The 26,060-nt window shown below is 54.1% G+C and overlaps 1 protein-coding gene across 1 annotated transcript; it reads left to right on the top strand.

The window, feature by feature from the left end:
* Positions 1–1,447: 1,447 nt before the first annotated feature.
* Positions 1,448–25,282, top strand: LOC130829907 (skin secretory protein xP2-like). Its single transcript, XM_057696450.1, is given in 9 exon segments — positions 1,448–1,523; positions 4,534–4,677; positions 5,853–6,010; positions 18,449–18,826; positions 18,828–18,849; positions 19,489–19,638; positions 20,563–20,709; positions 24,729–24,862; positions 25,157–25,282. Coding segments are annotated over 9 exon segments (1,335 nt in total).
* The last annotated feature ends 778 nt before the right edge of the window (positions 25,283–26,060 follow it).

Below are 26,060 nucleotides of genomic sequence, written 5' to 3'. Positions count from 1 at the left end.
ACCTTCCATTCCACTGGGGGGGTGTCCATAAATAACACAGGGTGTACGCGAACCAGTGTCCCTTAGAAGGTAGTGACAGCTGCAGAACAGGAAGTGCCGGAGCAGGGGAGGGACCCGGGACGCTGGGGTTGGAGGTGACCCTTTAGGTACAGACTCAGGGAGGCTGGGCCAGGAGGACCTGAGAGAGGGGCCCCCACCCCACACCCACGCAGGGCCTCTGCTCCAGGGAGGGCCTCTGCTTCATCAGTGTCACGTCAGCACTCGTACACACGACCTCATCGTGAAAAGGACCCCACTGTGAAAGGAAAAATAAAAACAAAAAAAAAATTGTTTTTATAAACTTATTTTGTTATTTATTGGCTGCATTGGGTCTTCGTTGCTGCACACACAGGCTTTCTCTCGTTGCAGCGAGCAGGGGCTACTCCTCATTGTGGTGGGCAGGTTTCTCATCGTGGTGGCTTCTCTCGTTACGGAGCACAGCCTCTAGGTGCATGGGCTTCAGTAGTTGTGGCTCATGGGCTTAGTGGCTCCGAGGCACGTGGGATCTTCCTGGAGCAGGGATTGAACCCGGGTCCCCTGCATTGGCAGGCAGATTCTCAACACTGCACCACCTAGGAAGTCCCCCCAATTTTTTAAAATTAATTAATTTAGATAAACAAGTAAAAATGCTCCTGTAATTCCACAATTTAAGTAGGACGTTGAACATTTGTGAGTTTTCAGTGTCGATGCCAACAGAAGAGGCCCCCCTGCACAGGGCCGGGCTTCCTGCTGGAGGACCTAAGGGTGCTTCGCTCATATACCCATTTGCCATGGAAAAGTCTGACAAGACAAACGAGGGGAGAGAAGCATGACGTCCAGGCCCTGGTGTTTCCAGCTCATCTTGTCGGGGCACAGCTGTCCCACCAGACATGGATCCTTAAAACCGTTGAAAATAGCTGCATGCCCACCTGGAAAGGACCAGGCAGGGGGCGGGCCCCGCCTGTGCCCTGTCTTTCCCTGAATCGCCGTGGGGGGCCCATGAGCCATTGTCAACTGGCTGTGCCCGGTGTGGGCATCTCTCCTATGACTCAATCTGCGGTGAGTGTACTATTGACTTAGCAGGAGGGTCTCCAAAAAACTCAGGCGCTGGACCAGGTCGCCACCGAGGAGACTCCCGCAGGATAAGAGAGGAACTTTCTGAATCTCAAATCCCTCAGCCAAGATGACTGTGCGATACGGCATTTTTCTCTATCAGCAAACTTGTCAGTTTGGCTTGGCTGGGATTAGGAAATACCTTTTAATCAGTGGAGGTTACTCAGAATGACGGGCGTTGGGGCCCTCCTTAGACAAACGTTATCTGACCCCCTTTAAAAAGCAAACAGAGTCTGAGGTATAAGGTTGAGGGCCCGGACGCGCTTCATCATTGATCGTGGTCTCCCTTGGACAGGGGAGGAAGGTCACGGCCGCCATGGAGCCCAAGGTGTTCTGCGTCCTGGTCATGGTCTTTGCACTGGCCCTCAGCAGCGTGGCGTGGGGCGAGACAGGTAAGATAGCCCCCTTCCTGCTCCGTGGCGGGCACCTGGGCAGAGGCCCGCCTCTGGGAGTCATGGTTTCACAACATATTTTTCAGCCAAGCACTGTTTTGTACCAGGGGCTGTTCTCGGCCCTCGGAAGATTCTGGAAGGCAGAGCAGGAGGAGGATGGCGGCATGGTGGGAGGGCCTGTGAAAGCTTTGGGAACTGCCCTGAGAAAGTAGCGGGCTCGGTTGGCATCTGTCTTCAGTACCGATGCTAGAATACTCTGCTGCTCTTAAGCGGCACATTTCAAAGAGCTGTCTTCCATGTCAGGAATAAGAATAGCTCTTCCAATGCCCAAGCCAAACTCTACCCTTGGGGCTGGACCCACTCAAGGTCCACACAGACGTCCAAGAACCTATTCCGAGGATGGGTGTGTCATGGGAGCCTTGCTGGCAGGTTCCGTGGGCTTTCCTGGGCCGCCTGCCCTGTGGAACCCGGACCACCTGTCCCATCGGTGCCTAGTCCGTGGGTGTCACCAAATGAGAGAATTAAGCGGGGAGGACACGACTGCTTCCTTTGAACGTGCTTGCATCTCAAATCCTTCATCTGCCAAATGGGGTCCCTCTTCGGCTTTACAGGGTTGTCAATAAAGGTAAGTGTGCTGACATTTGGGAAAAGCCAAAGTGCTAAACAAACGCTATTTATTATTGGTAGATACATTTGTAAAGGGAGGGGCTGGGAGAAGGATTGTCTGAAGGTTCCAAAATGAGGATTCCCATAGAGGTTTGCAGGGAGGTAGAAGGATGTCCCATATATCCCCAGGAACCTTCCAAGGAACTCACAGCGCAGGAACGGAGGACCAGGCCTGTGGGGAGGGGAAGGGGGCGGGCAGGCCCCACAGCTGAAGGCAAGGAGGAGGGAGGGGCTTGGATCTGAAAGGAGGTGTGATCGCTGTGGGGATGGAGGAGGATGGTCTGCGCCCAGCCGCCCCCCAGGCCGTCTGTGTCTTCCTTTCTACCCCTGTCCCCAGCTCTGCCCCACTGGGCAGCCTGGCCCTGGTCCCCACGCTCCACACCAGCTGCTGGTCACCCACGGGCCTGCCCCGTGGCCCAAGGATCCACCTTTCTCTGCGGGTCTCACAGGGTCAGCGATCCCATGGCAACAGAAAACTCGAAAACTCCATCCAATGACAAGCGTAGTAGGGATGGAAACCATTTCCACTTAATGCTGTTATGCAACAGGAAATGGTAGGCCAGATGGACTCCTGCTGGGGACAGAAGCCTTGGAAACCTTCAGCTCCCCTTTAGGATGGCAGCTGGGAGGGGGCCAGGTCACCAAGCAAAGCAGCCCCTCCCCCAGCTGCTGCATCGCCTCCTGGAGGGAGGAAAAGGACACAAGACCTGTGGTCCAAGCTCTGCACACACAGACCATCTTGACCTTCCCCACCGCCCTGCCCGGTGGAGCGGGCGGTGACCACCTTTGCTCTACGGTGGGGAGGCCAGACCCTGGGGGGTTGACGTCCCCGAGAGGCTGCCCTGCCAGTGGGAGATGGATCCATATCGTCCCCCTAAAGCCTCAGAACCCTTTCTTCAAAGAAAGCTGGAGGCAGTCCTCAGACGTCAGGAGAGAAACCCACAGAGACCAGCTCTTGCGATGGGCTCCGCTTTAGGATGCTCGGCTGGACGTCACGCGTGACCGAATGCAGGCATCCTGGCACTCAGTCTAGGAGAGGTCCCGCATCTATCTGTCTTTGGAGGGACCGCCTTTTTCTGAGAGCGCGTTGCTCCGGGGACCACATCTGCCCTGAATCTCGGTCCCGCCCTCCTCTTGGACTCTCTTCCTTGTTCCGTTCTGGCTCGTTTCCTCCTGGTCTCTTTACCACCACAGTCCCAAGGCCTCATTGCTCATCCTTCTCTCCTGGGGACAGACTCTGGCCCAGGAGTGGACAGAGCATCTGCACGACCAGTCCTCTCTCTGGAGCCCAGCTGGTGGTGTTCATCCACGAGCACGCCGAACCCCTCACCTTCCATCCCCCCTCCCCCGCACGCCCCCCACCCCCGCCTGCCGCCGCCGGAGACAGGGTAGGGGTTCCGGACTCCTCTTCTGCTACCTGCCTCAACGCGCCCACCATCAAGTCCGAGCAGTGTGCCTTCTCAGAGCCCTGCGCTCTGGGCCCGAGTTCAGACCCTACAGATCTTGCATCTAACGGGACATGTTAGCAGCCCGTCTCCCCCGTGTGTTCTCTGCTTTGGGTCAATTTCATCACTTACCTGGTTAAAGCTTCTGAGTGGCTCCCTTTGCTCTTGGGCTGAAATCCCTCAGCCTGGCTTCCCCAAACCACCCCACCCCGATTCCCCATCTTACCTTGAACACACCTTGCTCTCTCTCTACACCTCCTTCGAACTTGCTGCTCCTTCTGCTTGGAACACCCATTGCCTCGTCCTCACCTGGTCAACCTCCTCCAACAGGAAGCCCTCCTTGCTTTGTTCAGTCACTCGCCCCACCCCAGCTTGCCCTTGGCTGGTTGCACTGTGCCGTTTTGTACGTTTGCTCGGCTTCCTCCTCCATCAGACTGTTAGCTTCTTAACAACTTCTCTATTTTTAATTTCTGGGTCCCCATCACCCAGCTCAGGGCCTGGCCTGAACTTGATCCCTGAGGGGATAAATAGAGCCCTGACTATTTCTGCTGTGCTAGCTCCTGGTTCCAGCACCCACCAACGGTGCTCAACAGATATTTACTGATTGAGTGAATAAAGTTTACCAATTGTTGAAATGCATGAGTAAACAAGTTATTTATCAGGGTTGGTGCAAAGTTTACAAATCAAAGGCAGCTTGCGTTTTCCCAGGGTTTCAGCGTTTTCTCATCCGGAAGTGAGGACAGGGTCTCCTCTTGCACGCAGAGCCCTGGGTCATCTACATCAATTGCTCCGCTGGCTGCTGGTTCAGTTGGGGAAAGGAAGCGAGCCAGAGGGTGCATAATAACGGGGAGGGACTCAGCCCATGACTTACCTGCACCTCGTGGCCCGTATACTTTCAGAGACGTGTCAGGTGGAACCCCATGAAAGAAAAAATTGTGGTCACCCCGGTATCACGCCTACGGAGTGCAAAAATAAAGGCTGCTGCTTTGATAGAAAGGTCCCTGAAGTCCCATGGTGCTTCCACCCTGTGGCCGTTGAAGGAGGTAAGGCCATGACAGCACTGTGAGATCTGAAGAGACAGAATTAGTGAGGAAAAAACCACCACGTGGGACCCTGGGACCCCCAATCCGCGTGGCCAGCTGTGTTTTTACCCAGCATAATGGCCATGGGTGACTAGAAAGAAGTGGATTTGCTTAAGTCAGTCTGAATCCAGCGCTGGGGGTTGGGAAGACAGGGCTGAAAGACCCGTTGGGTGAGGCACCCTATTTTTTTCCTGGCGTTTCTTCACACATCTAACCACAAATTTGTGAAGAATTATCCCTGGTAACGCTTCCTCGTTTGCTTGGGGTGGGGGTGGGAAGAATGACAATTAAAATATAAAGACAATCCTTGTTTTCTAAAGAATATTCCCAGTGAGGCTTCTAAGCAAATTCTCTGTAATTATTTAAAAGGGAAAGAAAATACTTATTCTCACTAACGGATCTCTTCTCCCCCACACTTCACCCTTGCAGAGGTGTGCCTGTTTTAGCCGCTTTTCCGGTGGGAATTGCATTGGGGTGGCAAAGGCCTCTGCCAGCCGCCAGGAACTCAATTCCATCGCTGGCGAGACGTTTCGAGGTCCTCGGAGCCCAAACTCACTGCCTGGATTGACCGTACTCAAAATTAACCTAAAAATTAAAAGAGATGAATGTTGCTCTGTGCTTGTATTTCTTCTGAAAAATAGAAATGATTTTCCCTTCTCCGAAAGAAGAAGGTGATATTGGCACCTCTGGGTTCTTGTGGATTACGCATTCATGCAGGTTATCCCGGGCCAGACGGAGCGTGACTTGTAACAGCGTTAGGCTGTCTCGGTGGCTATCAGCCGTCGGGTCCATGCACAAGGCCACTGGATGGCAAAAGTCTCAGAAGCGACTCGAAACCACACCCTTGTCAAATCATGAAAACAGGTACCAAACTCTACTCACAGGCTCTGCATATTCATGGCCATCATAAAAATTGCCTGGCAATTTCTTCACTTCCCCCAGATGGAAACTGACTTAGGAGATAAAACCCATAGCAAAGTGTCTGAAAGGGTTAATATTAAAATTGCAGAGGACTACGTGGGTTGACATCGTGAGGAATCCCACCCTCCTGGCCCCCCACTCTTGAGCTCTGAACTGGAAAATACAACAAAACAGAGGGATACGGAGGCCACCGTGTCCCCTTATCACCGACACAGGCAATAGGAAGGGAACCAATCGGACCTGCCTGGACCTGAGCAGACGCCCCATCCAAGCAGGCAGTGCTGGGCTGAAAGCGCCCCCCACGCCCGGGGAAGTCAGCCCTGCTCCAGGGAGCTCAGCTCAGCCAGCCGTGCCCCCGGACGCCTCCTCCCAGGTGCTTGTCCCTGGGGCCCCAGGGGCTGGGGAGCACTCCCGCCCCCACAGCCAGCTGGTTCCCAGGGAGAAGGGAGCCACTGCCCTTTGCGTGACCAGTTTCTTCCCAATTTTCCAGCAGATCCATCACCCCCTCCCCCAACCTCTGGCCACCAGGGAAAGTACGTACAGAGGGCCCGGGGTCCGGGAGATACACGGCACACGCGGAAGCATCAGGGTGGGGACCCCAGCAGCACACGTGTGCCTGCAATAGTATATGTGTCACGTGTGTGCTGTGAGGGTCACGGTGGCTTTCCTTCCCTTGAGAATGTGCAGAGAAATTTTGGCTTCTTTTCTTTTTTTTTTTTTTTTATCCGTAGCATATCTGATCTTTCTCACAATCTTTGCCTGCCAGTGAGCGGTAAAAACTAACTTTGTTTAGTCCGACACTTTTGAAATGCCATGTGTGGCAGTACTTGATGCAGCTTCTGTCAGTCTCTCTGACCCCTCCCTCCCCACTTTCCTGCCCTGCCTTGGAGCTGGGCGAACAGAGAGGGGACCAAGCACCCACGGCTGTGGAGTGAGGGAGTCCTTGGGTCTCCATCATGTCCTTTGGGTTTCCGCTGGCCTGTCTGGGGATCTCAGCTGCAGTTCTCTCCAGACCCCAGCCGGTCCCATCCACTGTGCCTTCGCCCCACGTTCACCACTGCCAGAGAGCAGGGCTTTCCCCACCGACACAGCAGGCCTGTTTCCTAGGTCCCGCCATCCATTTCTTCCCCTCTTCCTTCCCTGACTTCCACTCTATAAAGAATGGAAAAAGTACTCACTTTCCCAACCTCTCTTTCAGTTAGAGGTGGACTCCATTCTGGCCCATGAGACAGAGGCGGCATCTGTTTGAAGGCTCTGGGGAAAGGCTTTTACTCCTTGGTAAGAGGAGAGCTCCCTCTAGCTGTCCTGGACCACCCCTGCAGCCTGCCTTTGGATGTTGTGTGGTATGAGGGTGCGATGGGGTGCTTCAAGGAGCCATTCTGTGATAATGAGGAAAAGCCAGAGAACTAGAGCCTTGATATCCCTGAACTGCTGATTTGACCCCAGCACCATCCACCTCCAGACTTCACGTTAAGTAAACCCAAATGCCCTTATGGGTTAAACCACTGCTGGTTGGGTTTTCTGTTCCTTGAGAATGGTAAACCAAGGACTGTATCTTCCCTGTACCTTAGAGCAGTGAGCCGACTCCCCAGCTACCATGGACAGAGATAAGCTCTCACCCAGAGTAAATGTCCTCAGGATGAGTCCTCTGGGCTGGGCCCTTCATCTGTGAAAGAACAATGGGCAATCTATCCCCTCGCCACAGCTGGTGTTTCACTGACTTCTCCCTGAAGCGTCTGCCCCACTCAGGCTCCCAGGAGGAACTTTGAGCTCAGGGTCAGGAGTGATCAGGGGCAAAGGGAGAGGTGCCTGTGGGGAGAATTAAAAGACATTTCTTTAGGTTTTCAAAACAAACTCCATTACAGATGGTATCTCACCCTTATCTTCATCCCCATTTTGTAAGCCAAGAAATGTTTAATAACTCACCTAAGGGAGCAGACACACAGATCAGACCAGCACATCAGACTCTCGTGAACCAGAGAGCCTCCAGAATTGAAGTTGACTAGTAATTTCAAGGATGCAGCCAAGAGAAAGCCAAGAATGGGGTCTGGGACAGGAGGGTCACACCCATGCTGCCCCTTCCTTGCCACACGCACCCCCTGGCTCTGAGAGGTGGACGTGGTCTCCCAGGGGCTCCTGCAGCAGCGAGCTGAGCTGTGTGTCCTTCTCCTTTGCCCAGGCAGAGAGACGTGAGGGTTATGTCACTTTCCAAGGAGTCGTGATGCACAGATTTGGATTCCTTGACCCTAAGTACTCCTGCAGCCGGGGTTTCCAGCAGGGAGTGCCTTCCTCCAGGCACAGGCACTGAGGCTGGTGGCAGGAGGCCAGGTGGGCCCTCTGCCTTTCTTTTGTTTCTCTGGATGCCCACCCACTGAGGGAGTGAATGGATGGAGGGCCAGCAGCTTCAAACCTCCCCCCTCCCCACCCCCGACGCGTTGCACAGAAAGAAATCTGTGATCCGCGACGGCTGGGTCACCCCCTCTGCTGCCCACCCGGGTGGATACGTGATCTCGTAGCTCTACCAACTGGACACCAGGCCTCTTGGGCTCACCCACACATGGAAGAGAAAACAGGGGACTCCTGCAAGGGCACCCCTGCCTCAGCCCCATCACTGCCCAGCACCCCGTGTGGGTGGGCAAGGGACTTGGCTTGGCCTCTGCTGTACTATGCTTTCTGAGACTCACAAAATCCATGGGAATTCTGACAGTGGAGGCAGCTGGGGGCAGAGAGAGATGTGCCCAGGCAGCGCGGCGGGGCGGGGAGGACCCCTCAGGATAGATGCCGGTGGAAACGTCTGGGACACCAGGCGGCCTCAGAAGGCGGTCAAGCCCATGTCCACCCGTGCTGTCCCGGCTTGGTCTGGGATGTCCCAGGGGGTCCCTGTGCTCAGTGAGGCTGTGCAGGGAGGGAGGTGGGAGCTGGGGTGTCATGTCCTTCCCATGTGCAGAGCCAGAATGGGGGCGACTAGAGAGGAGGGGGTGGGAGACAGGACAGGGTGAAGTCCCACGAGAATGAAATGTCTCCGCACACCCAGGACTGTAAAGACATCACCACCGCCCGCGGGGGCGGACCTGCCCCTGTGGCCTCCTCTCCATCACGTGCCCCCCCCATCATCTGGCCCTCCCCATCACGTGCCCCCGTGAAGGTGACTGGTTCGTGATCCCTCCTGGGGAGGAGAGTCTGGGCTTCCCGGGAACCTGGACCCCCTCCCCGCCCCATGCCTCGCTGCAGCCAGGAGTCCACGGCCCCGGGGAGCAGGCGGGGTGGCGGGCGCAGGAGCCGTGGGCACCTTCTCACGGGCAGCACAGAGGCCTTGAGGCATCTGGGAGGTGGTGGAACAAAGGCAGGCTGTGTGACAAAGCGCCTCAACAGGAACAGCCCTGCCGCTACGGCACGAGGGGACTTCAACAGTGTGGGCACCATGTCACACGCATGGACGCGCACAAAGGCACACACACGTACACACACGTACACACAGCTCTTAAAGGGCTTGCACCCCCCCCCACCCCTGACTCCCAGGCTTGGAAACGAGGCTGAGGGAGGCTATATGGGGGCGAGCTCTCTTGTGCCTTCGAAACCACTGGATTTATAACTTATACTAACTTTTACGTCTGAACATGTTGCTTGTTAGTGGACAGCTGCATGTTTTCTACCTTCGTTTTTACAGACAGGCCTCCAGCTTCAGAACGAGGCCATGGAGTGTTGTGTCGGCTTAGAGTTTCCTTGGTTTTCACACACGTGACGCTCCAAGGCTAACTGGCCGGTCAGCATGGCGGTCCGACACCCTACGTGCGGCCCTCTCTCTCCAGCCTGGAAACCACCAACATGGGGAACTTTCTAGAATTTTCCACGTCCTTGAAGCGCTTCAGACAACAGTTCAGGAAGTTTCTGAGGGGAGGGATTCACGTTTTGGGGGGACGTCAGGGGTCTTCTGGTGGACAGCTGGTGTGGGAGGGAGTCGTGTCTGCGTCCGCCCTGGAGTAGATGTGGAGGGAGTAACACGTGTGTAACAGAGGGGCCCGCGTGCGCACAGCGCCCCACGTGGCCTGAGGAGGGTGTGCAGAGCGGGGCCCCGGGGAGAGGGAGTGAGCCCCGCCCCCGAGGCTGGCTGCGCCCCCGCCCAGAGGTTCTGGTGACGCCGGACGCCATGTGACACCCTCTCTCCTTTCTTCATCAGCTGGAGTTGGTGTCCTCATCAGACCAGGCGGCTTAAACAGCAGACGTTTATTCTCTCAGTGCTGGAGGCTGGAAGCCCAAGATCGAGGTGTGGGCAGGGCGGATTTCTCCCGAGGCCTCTCTCTTTGGTGTGTAGAGGACCGTCTTCTCCCTGTGTCCTCCCTTGGTCAGTCCTCTGTGAGTGTTTGTGTCCTACTCTCTCTTCTTATAAGGACGCCAGTCCTATTCGATTAAGGCCCACCCTACGGGCTTCATTTTAATTTAATTACCTTTTAGAGACTTTAATTCCAAATAAGGTCACATCACAAGGTCCTGGGGTAACCCGAGGACTTAACGGACTTCCACGTATGAATTTGAGGGGAGACAGTTCAGCCCACAACAGTTGGTGTCTCTTACTTGCAATCAAGGAGCCCTAATCAATGCAAATTACCAAAGGGCGGGGGTCATGACTGCTGTTGAGACTAGTCAGTTCCTCTCTAGGTGGTAAGAAAGCGAAGGGAACAACTGAGACTGAGGATGTGTCAAGTACAGGCAGTGAGCAAACCCGGGGCAGAGACACAGGTGACATTCACAGGTGCCTTAAGAGCCAACGTGGGTGAGCGGGTCCCCTGCAGGATGTGTTATGCGACAAAGAGACAGAATGTCATCACAGATGGGACAAGACGGAAAGGCCCATCCACAGGGAGCAGACTGCCCACCTCCAGGCTGACCGCTCCGTCACCCTCATCAGGCCTCCGATGGTGACCCTAGTCCTGGTCCGATTCAGGCCCCGCGTGCCATTCCAGAAACACGGACGCACGGCACGGCTGCTCTGCGGGTCATTGTGGGCTGTAGCCGGGCCAGCTCTGCCTGCCTTGAGTCTCCCCAGGAAAGCCCGAGTGTGCTGGCACTGCCCACACCCTGGCCCGTTGCGCAAACCGTTCTGGTCTTGTTACCGTACACTGACGGGAAGGCGGAACAAAGAGGAATGGGACACATGAGCACCTCACGACCCAGGATCCAGGTGTGTGGTCCTTCCGCTCACTTGGTGCCCCATGCAACGTGCAAACCTGCCACTTTGGCCCGTCACTTTTGATCACGTGTTGGAGGTTGCCCCGTGGCTCAAGCACCTTAACTGGATCCGTGAGCCTTTCCACTCTGCGGCTGGTCACGTACTTGGAGGTTATCCGTGCTTCTAGATAACTGCCCACACAACAACAGGCTTCTGTTCAGAACATGTTGACCTAAGGACCAGACCAGGAACCAACTCTCGAAGCCAAGTTGTGGCTTCAAATCCTATTGGTGGGGTCGTAGGGAAGGATACTGTTAGCTTAAGAAAACTCCCTCACCTTTCTTTGTGAGCGTGGGCAGGGACGGTGTGCGGAGATACTCAGCGCTCGTGAGCCCAACAGGCAACGTCAGCTAAGAAGACAGACGTACCTGGCAGATCCCAGCTCAGGAATGTACTGGCAGGTATCAAACAGCCACCATTTAAAGGTCCGAGCAGATACATTATAATTAGTTACAGAAAGAGAAATAGTATTATTTAAAGGTATTTCTTAATTGTTCTTCTCAGCTCTTGACATTGCCCTGAGTTGGACATGTTGGGGGTAACAAAAGATCACATTAGGCAAAACCGTACATATGAGGGTACGTCAGAAATTATCCGCACTCCAGTTATGTTAAAAGCTCCGTAAATTCTACAGCCAGAGTGCGGATAATTTGTGACTCAGCCTCGCACTTACGTATATATGTGGTACGGTGAGATTGGTTGAACCTGAAAGCAGGGAACATCTATTCTAAAGACACAACATTGATGGGATGTTCTGTAATTCATCTGGCCTGGTTCACCAGTGCTGAGAATTCAGAAGGGTGAGCGTTTACCCTGCTTGCAAGAGAATAGCATCACAGGTGCTGGCAGGGGCCAGGAGACTCCTGGTTCGGAGGTAAAGGACCTGATTGCTGATCGCATGGCAATTGTGTGGGTTCCCTGTGCCCGCATGTCCTCCAGGGGTGGCACGGATGAGCTCAGAGGGACGTCAGCACACACAGTGGATTGCATTCCAGGAGAGAAACCTTGAGCTAGTCAGGGGCTCCGATCTTTCAAGGGGCAGTAAGCCTGCCTCTGCTCCAGAGGGAGACACTTTATCTACCTCCTAAGGCTGTTTGCCACGCAAACACCCTGCCACGCAGGGCCACACAGGGGGTGCACTCGGGAGCCCAGTGAACAACCAGGGGCTGCGGGAGGAGCTGTGTAGTATCAAGAGGGTGGGGTGGCCCCCGGTTCCTGCAGGAGGATGCGATTAGCCTGTTGGAGTAGTTCCACAGGCTGGCAGGGAAGTGAAATCCGCTACTCGGGAAGAAGCAGGAACTGTGCAGGGTCCCTTGATAAGGAGGATGTTTGGCTCCAGGAGGGGCTGTATCTGTGCGAGCCAAGAAGGGAGGGGAAGTTGTGGTGAGGCCTCTAGGTTTCACCAGATGTCAAGGCAGCTCTGAACATTCGATTATAATTTTGAGTCCTATGCCATCAGGGACAGCTGGTTCCTCTTTCTCCAGACTGCAGAAACGCGAGAGACTCATGGGGAACTGCCTCTCGAAATCAGTATACTAAGTATACCATTTTCAAGACCAGATTACAGAAGGGAAAAAAGCACAGAGGCACATTTCTGTAACATTTCATTTATAAGTACAAATACAAATATTTCCCTCCTTTTTTAAAAATTGAGTTTCAGAGAGTTGTAAGACAAAAATACAGGGATGGGCAGACTTTTTTTTTCCTTAAAAGGCCAGGGAGTAGATATTTTAGGTTTCCTGGACCATACAGTCTCTGCCACAGGTAGTCAACTCTGCAATCATGGCTAGAAAGTGGCCATGGACAATGTGTAAATGAATGGGTATGGCTGTGTTTTGATAAAGTTTTATTTAAACACGGGCAATGAGCTCATGGGGCAGAGTTTGCTGACTCCTGCTCTAACATATCATTTTTCCTTGATGTGTGGTACCTAGATGCTTTAAGTATTTTAAGTTTTAAGACTGGCAAGCTCCCATTTAGATACAAAAGGGATACAAAAAAGACATTTTGAAGGAATGTAAATCTTGGCTAAATTGCACAAAACACTGAAAAATGCTAAGGTTTATGTCTGTCCAGTTGTAACCCCCAAGATGACTCATCAAGATGTTCCCTCCCAAACTCCATCAAATTCTCATCAGCATTGGGTTGTTTATTCCTCCTCCCAGCTTTGGCCACATTCTTTATTTTGTAGATAAATCAAGTCCTGGGCTTAGAAGAGCCTATTCTTTACCCACTCTATGGGTCAGCACAGCCAAACCCCAGAACCCAGCATGCTGGGGCGGGAGATGGAATTTCCATGTTTTTCAGCCCCACCTTCTATATTTAGAAACACCCGGCATGTAAATGTCGGTGATAAAAATGTACTTTTTCCCCTGATGACTGTAAAAATGATGTATTATCCTAGTCAGGGTCCTAGTGAGGGTTTAACCAGGCATGTGAGACCCTGGAGAAAACTTAATAAGCCCTCATTCCAGCTCTCATTTCACAGATGAGGAAACTAACCCAGAGGTGAGAAGACGCTTGCCTTACTTATTTGCATATATCCGCGTCGGTGTCATTTTATGAATTCCAGAAGGAAATTTGGGTGCTGGGTGACATTAGGAGTCAGACTCCTGTTCCTCATCTCCTGGGTGTCACTTGGCCATTTTCCCACCCTACGCCCCCTCACTAAGTGGATCTAGTTTGTGCAGATGCTGGGTTTGGTTCTAGGGATTCAAAATGAATGAGGCATGCATCCACTTCTGGATGCCCCCCTACACTTACTTTCTGTGTTGTTTGGGGAAATTATTTTTCCACATAGACTATAAAACGGGGGTGATAATTTTAGATCTTCCTTTGGATTGCTGTAAGGATTAAATGAGATATAGCATGTGAGATCCTTAGGTTATCACCTGGCACAAAGTTGGCCTGCAGTATTAGCTGTTACCTTTGGTACAATTAATAAAGGAGCCAGAAAAGTAAAACTCCACCTAAAATGCAGAAGTGGCTAAATGTTGTCAATCAGGTGAACAAAGGATGCTTGGGGAGGGGGGAAGGGCACCTGTCTTCTCAGGGGAAGTGAAGGAGGCCTTCCTGGAAGAAGTGGCTCCTGAGTCAAGTGCTGAAGGACAGACAGGCGTTAGCAAGGCAAAGAGTGGAGGAAGAGCATTGCAGAGAGAGGAGGACAGGCAGACAAAGGGCCAAAGGTCAGGGTGTGTCTAGAGGGCAAGATGCTCACATTATGAGGGAGACCTGGCAACAGAAGAGGGTGGTGGAATATATGGGGTCCAGTTCCTAAAGGGTCCTGCTTTTCAAGCCCAAGAAACTCATACTTGAGCTTTATTTACCCTTTGGACTGGGAGGACAGAGGGAGTAGCAGGAGAGTGACATATACTGATTGTCACTTTACAAAGGTAATCAAGGCACCAGACTTTTGTCTGGATGAGGACAAAACTCTGGCTGAGAGAGTAGTTAGGAAATAATTGTAGCAAACCGTGGGAGAAATCATGACACTGGACTGAGCTGTAAACACAAACGCCGACAGAGGCCAAACAACTGCCGTAACTGAATAAACCCAGCCAGATGGGAAGTGGCAGTGGCAACCTGGAGAACTCATGCCCTACATCAGGGGCCACCACGGCTTCAGCCAGAGGAACCACCTTCCGATTCCTTGGAGAACAGGTTGGCAAGTGACAGATCCTTACATCCTTTGTCTAAAAAAGTATTTTGAAATCTTTGAGTACCTTCTGCTCAATTCTGCTGTGAATCTAGAGCTGCTCTAAAATACAAAACCTATTTTTTAAAAAGTATTTTGCCTTTATTTTTGAAGGATATTTTCAGTGAGTATATAATTCTGACCTGACAAGGTTTTCTCTTTTAACACTTTAATATCATCCTTCCATTGCCTTCCAGACTGCATTGTTTCAGATGAGAGGTCACTTATAATTCTTAATGTGCTCCTCTGTATGCAGTGTCTTTCCTCCAGTTGCTGTGAAACATTTTAAAATTACTTATTTTCAACAATCTGATCACACTGTGTCTTGACATGGTTTTCTTTATCTTGTTTGGCATTCATCGAGCTTCTAGAATATATGAGTTTATATTTTTCATCAAGTTTACAAAAAAACTTGGGCCATGACTTTTTTCAAATACATTTTCTTGCTCAAATACTTCTTCCTCTCCTACTAGTACACTAATTACATGTATGTTAGTCTGCTGATGCTGTCTCACAGGTCACGGAGGTTCTGTTTCTTTTTGTTTCAGCCCCCTTTCTCTCTATGCCCCAGTTTGGAGAGCTAATTCTGCAGTGACTTCCAATAAACTGGCCATTTCTTCTACAGTATCTAGTCTAAATTAGAATTTTTCATTGCAGATATGGTATTTTTCATGCCTAGAATTTCCACTTGGTTCGTTTTTAGTTTCCATTTCTTTATTCAGATTTTACCAATTTTTTTTCAATTTATTTATTTACTTTTTGGCTGCATTGGGTCTTCGTTGCTGGGCACAGGCTTTCTCTAGTTGAGGTGAAGGGGGGCTACTCCTCACTGTGGTGCTTCTCATTGAGGTGGCTTCCCCTGTTGTGGAGCACGGGCTCCAGGCTCAAGGGCTTCAGCAGTTGTGGCATGAGGGCTCAATAGTTGGGGCTCACAGGCCCCAGAGCATAGGCCCAGTAGTTGTGGGTCAGGGACTTATTTGCTTCGTGGCATGTGGGATCTTCCTGTCCCCTGCACTGGCAGGCGATTCTTAACCACTGCGCCACTAGAAGCTATATTTCTATGTTTCTCTTTAAGGTGTTGAACATCTTAATGCAGCCTCCGGTCTGTTTCTGTTCTCTGTTATTTCTAATGATTGTAGGTCATGCTTCTTCACACGTCCAGTTACTTTTGAGTTTGTGTTGAATATTGTGAATGCTATATTGTGTGCCTCGATTTTTAAAGACTTGTTTCAAAAGTTTGCTGGAAGGGGTATAGAGTGGCTTTAGTCCACAACGAGATCAAGCCTGCTCTTATGGGATGTTGTGGACCTAATATTTGTGTTCCCCCACAGTCATATGTTGAAGCCGTAACCCCCAACGTGGTGATATTTGGAGGTGGGGACTTTGGGAGGAAATTAGGGTTAGGAGGTCATGAGGGTGGAGCCCCATGGTGTGGTTAGTGCTCTTATAGGAACAGACACCATAGAGCTTAGTCTCTTTCTCTCTGCACCAGGCGAGGACACGGTGAGAAGGCCGATATCTGTGAGCCAGGAAGAGAGCCCTCACCAGAACCCGACCCCGTGGGCTCCCTGATCAGGGACTTCCAGCCTCCAGAATGGTAAGAAACCAAGGTCTGTTGTTTAACCCAGCTGCCTGTGGTATTGCATTATGGCCGCCCGAGCGAAGACACGGCAAGATCGTTCTGCGTCCCTGCTCCGTGCTTGGGCGGTTGCCAAGCCTTCCCCTGTGGCTGGTCAGAACTCACGTGAGTCCGGCTGGTGATGGCCTAGTCTCCTTGACACGTGTTCCCCCCCATGTGTCTGCATGCCTTTGTGTGCGTGGCCGCTTAGCGTCTGACTAAACCCAGGGAGCCCCCGACCTGTTTCGGGCACCCCCTCTCCTCCAGCCCCCACCCTGGAAATGCCCCGGGGTCTCCGATTCCAGCCTCTGTCCCTCAGCCCCGCAAGCCTCCCGTGTTCTGAGGTCCAGACAGTGTCTCTAGGCAGAAAACCAGGGGCCGCGGGCCTCCCCACACTGCTCCCCTCTCTGTCCCGCACAGCCCGTGGCTCAGCATCTGTAAACAGTTATTCCACCGAGGTTCAGAGTTACTTATGGCAGAAGGGAGAGTCTGGTACCAGCACCTCCAGAAGAATCAGAAGCAGAGGGACATGGGTGACACCTGAGGGAGCCCCCATTTGTTGGCTTCTATTTCCTGTGAGAATTGATAGGCAACATTACTACAAAGCAGAATTGCAATCCCACTGGGTGGGGGGGCGGGCCTGAGACGGGGCGTCCATGTGGCAGCACCCGCTTAGACAACCTGAACAGGAAGGACATTTGCCCGTCCTCTTCCAGAGGTGGAGCGTGGGTTCTGAGTGTGATCGTGGTAGGGGTGGCAGAGTGGAGGAGGGATGGACGCTCCCAAAGACGCGGAGGAAGTAAGAGCCTGAGCTCCTGCGGCTTTGGGTGAGTCGTCCCTGGAATGCTGGAGCCGTCTGGGATGTCGCATGTCTTGGTGTGACAAGGAACACTGTGAGCTCGGTGCTAAGCCCTTCAGAAGGAGCAGGCTGACGGTCAGCGGATGATGGTGAGGCAGGGGCCTTGAAGGTGGTACAGTCACAGCTGCGTCTCCAAGGAGCATGGGTGACACTGGGGCTCAAGGTCAACCTCCAGCCCCCAGCCCGAGCCCACGTGATGGGAGCACAGCCACCCAACACGGCTTAGAGGGTGTGCCGTGCACACAGCTCCACGCTCAGGTGGGTGCGCTCATGCTGTAGACACTGCCCGAGCTGTAGACCTCCCCATAAGTGGAAGTAACTCGTCTTGAAGAAAATGCACATTTTTCTAAAAGCACAAAAGCACCATGTGGGCAGATGGTGCCCTGGGTGGGGGCCTGAACACCTCCACTTGAGATGGATGCAAGAGGAGCATCTCAGGGAAGATGCAGGCTCCTGTGAGAGCCAGAGGAGGGCCAGAGACCAAGGGGCTGATGAGCTGTCTCTTGGGTGAGAACCCTGGAAGGGCCAGGAGGGCACGCTGGGAAGTCAGGCCAAGGGGAAGGAAGTGGAGGGGAAAGTGGGGATGAGAATCTGGGGGAGGAGGGAGGACTGAAGGCCTTATGTTTTGGTGGTGACTAAGGGTGACAGGGACACTGTGGGGAAAGGTCACTTTTTCAAGGTTTGCCAAGACGGAATCATAGTGATTCCTCAGCGGGGGTTAGGTGGGGGGGGGGGGTGGGGCTGGACCTGGGTCTGGCAGAGGCCCTGAACACGCAGACCCGCTTTCCAGACCCGAGGACCCAGGGATTCAGATTCCCTGCGTCTCTGGGTTCCTGGCTGCTCAAGCTGTGTTTGACAGGCCGGGGGTCCCGGAAGCCCCCTGGAGCAGGGAGTTTATGACCCCCTCCTGCCTCCCCATCACATCTCTGTGCTTTTTCTGTTGGGCGTCTTCTCTGCATTTCTCTTCTCTCTCTTTGGGTCCCATCCACAGACTCCCTTCCCCAGAGCATCTTATCCTGGGCACGGGCTGGCTTACAGGTATCATCTTTTAGGAAACACAGACAGTTCCCAGTGAAGAAAAAATGGCACACTTCAGGCTTTGCTGAAACGAACTTGTTACTTCTACCCACCTCCGGGGCTACTCCTTTTACCCGGTCAGCCTCATCTCCACGGAAAGCAGCCCCCTCCCAGAGATGGAGACAAGGAGATACAGACAGGGGCTAGGAGAGGGGTCTGCAGCCCTGGAGGAGGGTCTCCTGCCATCCTCGGAGACCGTCCCATTCCTGGAGGGGGTCTCCTCTCTGTCTGCAGCTGCCCAGTCACTTCCCCCAATAGTCCTGGGCTCCGTGTTTAAACATTCCTGCAGGAGCCACGTACTGTATCAGGAGAAGTACACGACTTCTCCCTTCCTAGGTGGGACCCCTGAGTGTCCAGTGCCGCACGCGCACGTGGCCCGCCTTCCACGTCGGCATCCTGGCACGCCCTGGCTCCCTGCCTGGGGCAGGGGGAGGCCTGGCTGAGCTCAGGGAGCCCGACGCCCTGCTCTGTCACCGCTTGGCCCCCAGCCAAGCTATCTCAGCTCCTTTTCCTGACAAAGGCTCCAAAGCCTTGGTGCCACGGGGTGAGAGGAGGTTATCTTGCTTGCTGAGCAAACAGAGAGACGCTTATAAAACACCCCTGGCAGCGGGGAGGGTGCACTCTTCTGGCAGCCCTGGGGATGCAGCTGAGCGTGGCCATGGGACCCCGCGGCGCCCGACTCCTGGCGGCGCTTCTCCTGCTGGCGCTGTGTGCCCTGGCGGAGGCCGAGAAACCCGGTGTGCAAGGCTCAGGGCCTCCGGGGGCAGGGAGCGTTCGGGCCAGCGAGCCCGGGGGAGGCTTCTGGTGCCCCGCGCGCAGTGGGGGGCGGGGGTGTGTGAGAGGCCCTGGCTCTCTGCCCCTCGGGGGTGGGGTGGGGGGGTCTCTGTTCACGGTAGTTTCCCTCAAAGAGAAAAGGCGGGGGATGAGCTAACCTGAGAAGGGCAGCAGGTGGGAAGGTGTCCTAGGGTTTGGGATGCTGGCTCTGGCGTGCGTCCACCCGCTTCCCTGCTGCTCAGGGAGGACAGCGGGATGCTGGGGCGGCGGGAGAGACCTCCCGGAGGACTCCCTTCAGGATTGGTCAGGGGCTCTGTAGGAGGCCCACCAAGGGCTCCTAGAGGTCCAGACTTGCTCACTTTCATCCCAACCATGGCCTGAATCCATCTGTTCACCCTCTTGCCAGAATGGTTTTTTTTTTTAAACTAATGAAACACTTTCAGCGAAGCCCTGTCAGTTCCTCTTAAGGACACTGCGTGGTTCAAATACGAGTGAGATGAGACGGCCTTTCCTGGGGTGGGAGCGACCCTGATGGGGGTGCTGGACGTGCCCAAGGGCAGGGGCGCACGTGGGGGGCTGGCTGACCCGGGACCTCTCCGCAGAGCCCTGCCAGTGCTCGCGCTTGAGCCTTAAGAACAGGGTGAACTGCGGCTACCCGGGCATCACCAGCAACGACTGCTTCAACTCCAGCTGCTGCTTCGACTCCAGCATCCCCAGGGTCCCCTGGTGCTTCAAGCCCCTCCCCAAGCAAGGTAACGTCCAGGAGAACTGGGCCCCCCTCCTGTGCCCCGCCAGCAGCCCAGGACCCGGCTTCCCAGGGCTCCGACACCCCCGGGCCAGCCCCAGGGGAGGGAAAAACGTGCCCTGACCCCCATGTCCACACTGGACCCCGAGGGCCAGCCATGTGCCCTTTGCAGGAGACCTGTGGGAACCCATCTGTTCGACTGTATTTGAAGAAAAAGCAACTCTCAGTCCCCTTAAGAAGCTTCTAAGGGACATGAAGGCATTAAAATCAGGGCATTATTAACGTAATTGCAAACAGACCCCGAATGTTGAGAAACTCAGTTAAAAGACTCCTCGAGTTACCTTTTGAGAGTGAGGTTTGTGTCTGTGCGTCTTATCAAGTTAGAAAGTCACGGATTCCAAGGCGTGCACACAAAAACGTCTGTGTGCAAAGCAGACCCGTGTGTGTGGACTCAGCACCCTCAGCCTCCTGTCCACACCTCCCGTCCACACCTCTCGTCCACATCCCCTGAGGCTGCCTGCCAGAGGCTCCCAGGCCCGACAGCGGGTTGCTGGCTGGCTGTAGCCAGGGCTCTCCCGGTAGTGGAAGCGTCATTGGGTTTCAATTCTTTGCTCAAATGCTTTACATACTTAAAGGGTCCCCATAGGAGGCATGGTGGGCCACCCCACTTTACAGAGCCGTGTCAAGTCCAGGGAAGTGAGATGATTTTCCCTCCAAATCTTCTGACTTTTGCCCTCTTTGGGAAGGAACGGGTGGCCACCTGCTGGCACCCAGACTTCGTTGAGGTGTGACAGTCCCAGAAGCCCCCACGCTCCCCCAAGCCTGTGAGCCCAGGGGTGCTCCCCTGGGAGGATGGGATGGATGCATCTGGTTAGCTAGCTGGCCCTAATGGAGTCCCCGTGTTGTCCCCCCATCCGGTGGCGCATGGCAGAGTCAGAGGCGTGCGTCATGGAGGTCTCAGACCGCAAGGACTGCGGCTACCCCGGCATCAGCTCCGAGGAGTGCGCCTCTAGAAGCTGCTGTTTCTCTGACACCATCCCCCAAGTGCCCTGGTGCTTTTACCCGATCCCTGTGGAAGGTAATGTCCGGTTCCGGGCTGGGGGAGGCCTTAGGCTGGACAGAATGCCTGATGCCATCCCGGCCAATGGGTGCCCAGCTGAGGAAAAAGTCTACTCGTGTGGGAAGCCACCTTTATTGTGAACCGGCTCAGAAGGCAATTCCAGAGTATTCGCAACCACGCCAGCTCTTTTTTAATGAGTGAAACCCTCCGGCACGCCGGCTGTGTCTCTTGTGATGGTGGTAAAAGTCTTTCTTGGCCGCCCCCCAGGTCCAAGCACAGCTGGGTGGTGGCACTATTTTGGAGGTTTCTGAATGCCACATGCTGTGCTGGGCGTGGTGGGTGGGACCCAGGGAGAGGCAGACATGGTCCCTTCTCTCGTGGACCCCGCCGTTCTCTCCCGCGATCGCCCGTGACAGGTCCTACCCCAGCGCCAGTCCCAGGAGGGCCATCTCCCCTCCCCCACCCCCTTAGCTCCAGTGAGCCCCCGACACCGAGTTTGATGAGATCAAAGAAAGACCAGGTGTTTCCAAAAGAGGGGAAGGATGCCCTTGTACTCAAAGGGTGCCTCTCCCCCTTCTCAGGAAATCAGGGGGCTCCAAAGAGCATGGCCTTTACTTTCAGAAATTTCCAAGTGATTTTCTTGTGTGACCTAAGGGTCTACCTGGAAAATTAACAGGCACCTGGGGAGAATGGATCCCCAGAGGGCCTTTGGCCCCAAGGGACTGTGTCCCCGAAGGCAGCTCCTTCTCCAGCAGGGACGGCTGGACTAGGGCTGTAGTCCCGTGAACCCACAGAGCCTCTTAGCCCAGGCTCCCCGGCTCCCCGACGCGCTCACTGACCATCTTGCATTTATATTTCTAGACTGTCATTATTAAGAGGCAGTGGCTTCAGAGAACCCGCCAGGCTCCTTGGATGTTCTGAAACAAAAGAAGAACATACACCATCTTACAGTTTCAGATTTCATGGTTCCCAAATTCCTGGGTTTTCTTAATCTGCTTTTTATCCTTTTCAATGGCTTAACATTCAGTTTCTTCGAATAAAGAAAATCCTTAAAATCTGCTAAATTTCATTTTTGTTTCATTGACACAGGTGGCAATAGCAGCGTGTGGGTGTGAGCGAGAGAGAGCGAGAGAGAGCGAGAGAGAGATTGAGAGTACATGTATGAGTGTGTGTGTAGTTTTAATATTCTTTCATTTTCTATAAGAGCAAGAATTCATGTAATACGTTCAGGCTACTCTGACCGTGAAACATATTGCACATAAGGGATTCAGAATCCATGATCCCTTTGTAACGCTCATACCAAATCACTGTATAAAAATTCAAATGACTTTACATCTAAAAACATATTAAAAATTACATGCTACTCTTGGAGTAACATATAATTTCAGGTTGCAATTACAAAGTTGCTTTACTTGTACAAGTGCATCCCAGACCACCGCACCCAAATATCTCTTCCAAAGGTGAGCTGGGGACTTGTGCCATGTTAGCGTCTATGCATTCTCCCCAGGCCTGGGAGCGAGCGGCCGTGGCATCCGTTGTGCTACGACTTGAAAGCTGTTCCAGAGGAAGCTGACAGCTTCCATCGAGGCTTTTATGCAGCCTGTGGGAAGGTTATTGCGTGAAAGATATTTCAGGCTTCTGGGTGAAGGGATCCTGACATACTGAGGCTCAGGGTGGGAGTGCAGGGTGGGAGACCCAAGGCTGGACTTTCTGTGGCCTGTCTCTCCTCCCCGCCTCCTCCTCCAGCCCAGGCCCATGGTCACCCTGGAAACTGAGGGCCTCTCCTTCTGGGTGACACTGGCTTTGCATTGAAAGGTGGGAATTTTCAAAGGTGTTTCTTCCAGGAAGGAACTTGGCCCCACATCCCCTCTTGGGACCCTTATGTTGAGAAGGGGTTCCAAACAGCCTTAGGTCACTGTTGCATCTTTATCTTGCGAATAACACACACACATGCCCCATAAAACACCAGTTCCTCCTGGAACACGGGGCCTGAAACACTCAAGACAAGTGGCCGGTGGAGACAGGCTCGGCGTTTGTGAACGGATTCCTCGCTGGGTGCCGTGTCCTCACGTGCAGGTCGTGTGTCCCCAAGTCAGCCGCCCCCGCCCCCACCGCAGCACCAAGTCAGGCCCTGGTGTCGGCGTATTTGGGAAAGGGTCTTTGACACATGAATTATTTGTACCCCAACGCCTGGAGTGGGAGCTGGGCGGTTCTGCTCCCGGAGTGGCCCCAGGCTGTCTTGGATTCAGCGTCTGGTGGAAGCTTCTGGTCTCAGGCATCCTGTTCCAGGGCTGCAGGTCCAGGAGCCCTGGTTCTTTCTCAGGAGTCCTCACACCCCACCCCCAATCCTACCTCCTCTCGTAGATTCTCTCGGATGCACTGACACCCTCATTTCCCAGCCGACTCCTAATGGCCCTTCTGATAACTGAGTGCAGATTTTTAGATTTGGAAGCAATTTCAGTAGCATTCCTCAGGCTTGGGGGTCCTTAGGCTGTTCAAATCTGTTTGACATTATTTCTATAACTCCTCTTGCTCCAGCACAATCAATTATAAAGAACTGCCTGGTCTCCCAACGTGCTTCAGACTGTCCCTGTCCTCCTTCTGTAAGTGGCTCATGGTGGGCGTGCGGGGCGGGCGTCCGTGTTGTCCCTGGAACAGAAGCTAGTGACATTTGGAACCCGTCCCCCCATCAGACAATGAACACGTCCTCCTCCTCCGTTGTTTCCTCTCCCTCCCTCTCCTCCTCTGCCCCGTGCCCTCTCCCTCCAGAGGCACCCACGGCCCCCGCTGGGCTCAGCTGGGACGTAGCTGGTGGTGGAGGAGGCAGGCTTGGTACAGAGGGTCTGGCAGTGGGAGGGATGCAGCTCCATGCCTCGCTCCCACTGTCCTGGTCCCCCGGCTCCGGGGGTCCACCCAGGTCCTTGCCCAGAGGGTTCAGGTAACGAAGCTGCTTTGAGAGGCAGTCACCGGAGAGGGGGTGGGCCAGGGCTCTGGGGCAGAAACCGCAGGAGACATCGCAGGGCTGGTGTGTGACCTAGGGGAGGTTCTCCTCTTGCTCAGGGTTGCGGGAGTGCTGTTTGTAAATCATGGGTGATGACCACACCCCTAGCAAGGTCGCGGTGGGAATTAAAACTGACCTTTGTGAGCTGCCTGGTGCACGGCCGGCTCCCACTAAACGGTGCTCCTCCCAGGGCTGTCTGCTGCTCCTGTCTGCACACCTTCCACATGCCGCACAGAGCAGCGTGACTGCGCCCAGACCGGGGTGGGTCCTCAGGATGTACACGTACGCGTCCTGTTCCCCACATGCCCCCTGTATACTGAATACACATGCAGTGGATTCTGTGATTCGAGGCAGTTCTACGCTGTGAAATCATTGACCTCGAATTAGCAAATAGCGAACCAGTGCGACTGGGGGAACCACTGCCTGAAAGCCTGTTACCCAATTTCATCAGCCAAGCAGCACGAGACCTTGCTTGATGTGTGTTTCTGTTTAAAAACAACTTCTTTAATATCTATTGTTGTTTCGTTAACACAACTCACGCCAGCAGCCCCATAACTCACTCCTGTAACAAAGCTCATCTGACACGCGTGTTCTCTCCGGGGGCCCATCCCAACCTTCCCCGCACTTGGGACCCTGGACAGCAATGCCCGCTGTGCTTGGGGGCATGTGAACAGTGAAACCAACAAAAAAGCACAAAAAATTGAAACACGAGGTTTTGAACAGGCCCTGAAAGGATGCTGGTTTACAGGGTGAGCTGAAACAAGAAGGCAGGGTCGCCCTATCCGCCCTCGGTTGGGGACCCTCAGCCTCTCCCTGCTGTGGGCACGCTCGTGTAGCAGACAACCATGAAAGCTGGGCAGCGCTGGCTCTGGGGTTGCAAACAAGTCACAGCGAGGAGGTGAATTTGCACACAGGGAACCTGTGAGCCATGAGGGAGGACTGCATATGCAGAAGAGGTGGTATATATTCACTACATATATATTTGGAGATGAGGTTTGCGCTCTAAACACCCCTAGCTGCTGTTTTGGGCTTCAAGGGGCCAGCGTCCCTGTTGGCATCCCTCTTACTCCCTTCTACCTAAAGAAAGAGTGGGAGAGGCCACAGCCCAATCTGACCTGCATGGTGACCCCCATGGTGACCTCCACAGGGCACCATGGAATCAGGGGTGCAGTACGTGTATGGGTCCCATAAATATATGTATATACGTGTGTGTGTGTGTGTATATGTGTATGTGTATATATATACATGTATATATTGCACTTATGTTCTGTAATAGCTTCTTTATCAAGGTCACGCCCTCGCCATGTGACCTTGGGCAAGTTACTTAGAGGGTTGGCCTACTTTTACTCACGTGCAAGGTGCGGGTACTAACAGCACCCCTTATCTCAGTGCCCCATCACCAGCCCCTCCGAGGTCCCCGCTGCTGATACAGGAAGGCTAATTCTTGCCAGATCCCCTCCCCAGGGTCCTTCTGTGGCCCTAGAGAATGCCATGGTCCCAGAGGGCAGCTGTCCCCACCGCAGGCCGCCCCAGCTGCCGGGCCTCCTGGGAACACCCTGGGAGGCGGCCCGGCCAGCAGCATTCCCGTGAAACCAGGGGAAGCGTCGTCTCCCCTCTCGCTACGCTTGGTGGGGACCTCGGCGGGGGTGCTGAGCCTCGGGCCCCACGGCCTTGAGAAAGTGGCTCCCTCTTTCGTGTCCTCTGCAGCCCACAAGGCCACGGCTTCAGGGCCACACACACAGAGTGCCACCTGCGTCTGGGGTCTGCACCCCTCAGCACTGTCTGGGCAGTGAGCAGCGCCCCTGGTGGCCCGTCCTGCTACAGGGGGGTGACGCTGTGCCTCCCAGCCAGGCTGGCTCAGGGCTGTGCCCTCACGGACCGCTGCTCTCCCTTGCCCGGCGTCCCAGCACCCCTCCCCACTGGTCAAGCCCCTCCCCCTCAGCCCCCTGGCCCGTCCCTCTTCACAGCCCCAGGCCTGTGCCTTCCCCAAGGCTTGCCTGCATCTGTGTGAACAGTTGTGGGAGGTTCTAGGACATGCTGGGAGCTTCCCGGGCTCCCCTGCAGCCCAGAGGGACGGAGGCTGGAGGAGCCGCCTCACCCCACGGCCCCTGAGGGCCGGATCCCCGCCCCAGCCCAGCCAGGCCTCCCTGGCAGCTCAGACACACGCCCAGGTGTCGGGTACCTGGGCTGATACTGCTCTGGGCTGGGGGACTGGGCTTCCGGAAGGTCCCGTGGGTGGCAACGTCTGTGTTTATTTCCTGGGATCCGAGGAGAGCTCAGCACTTAATGAAGCCTCGACCTTAATTTAGCACAGTCAGAAACGTGCTTCAAGGAAGGAAGGACCATCCTGTTCGGCTCACTTAGGGCA

Source organism: Hippopotamus amphibius, chromosome 10 (genome assembly GCF_030028045.1).
Source record: "Hippopotamus amphibius kiboko isolate mHipAmp2 chromosome 10, mHipAmp2.hap2, whole genome shotgun sequence".
Lineage (NCBI taxonomy): Eukaryota > Metazoa > Chordata > Mammalia > Artiodactyla > Hippopotamidae > Hippopotamus > Hippopotamus amphibius.
This window is presented reverse-complemented; position numbering and strand designations above follow the sequence as displayed.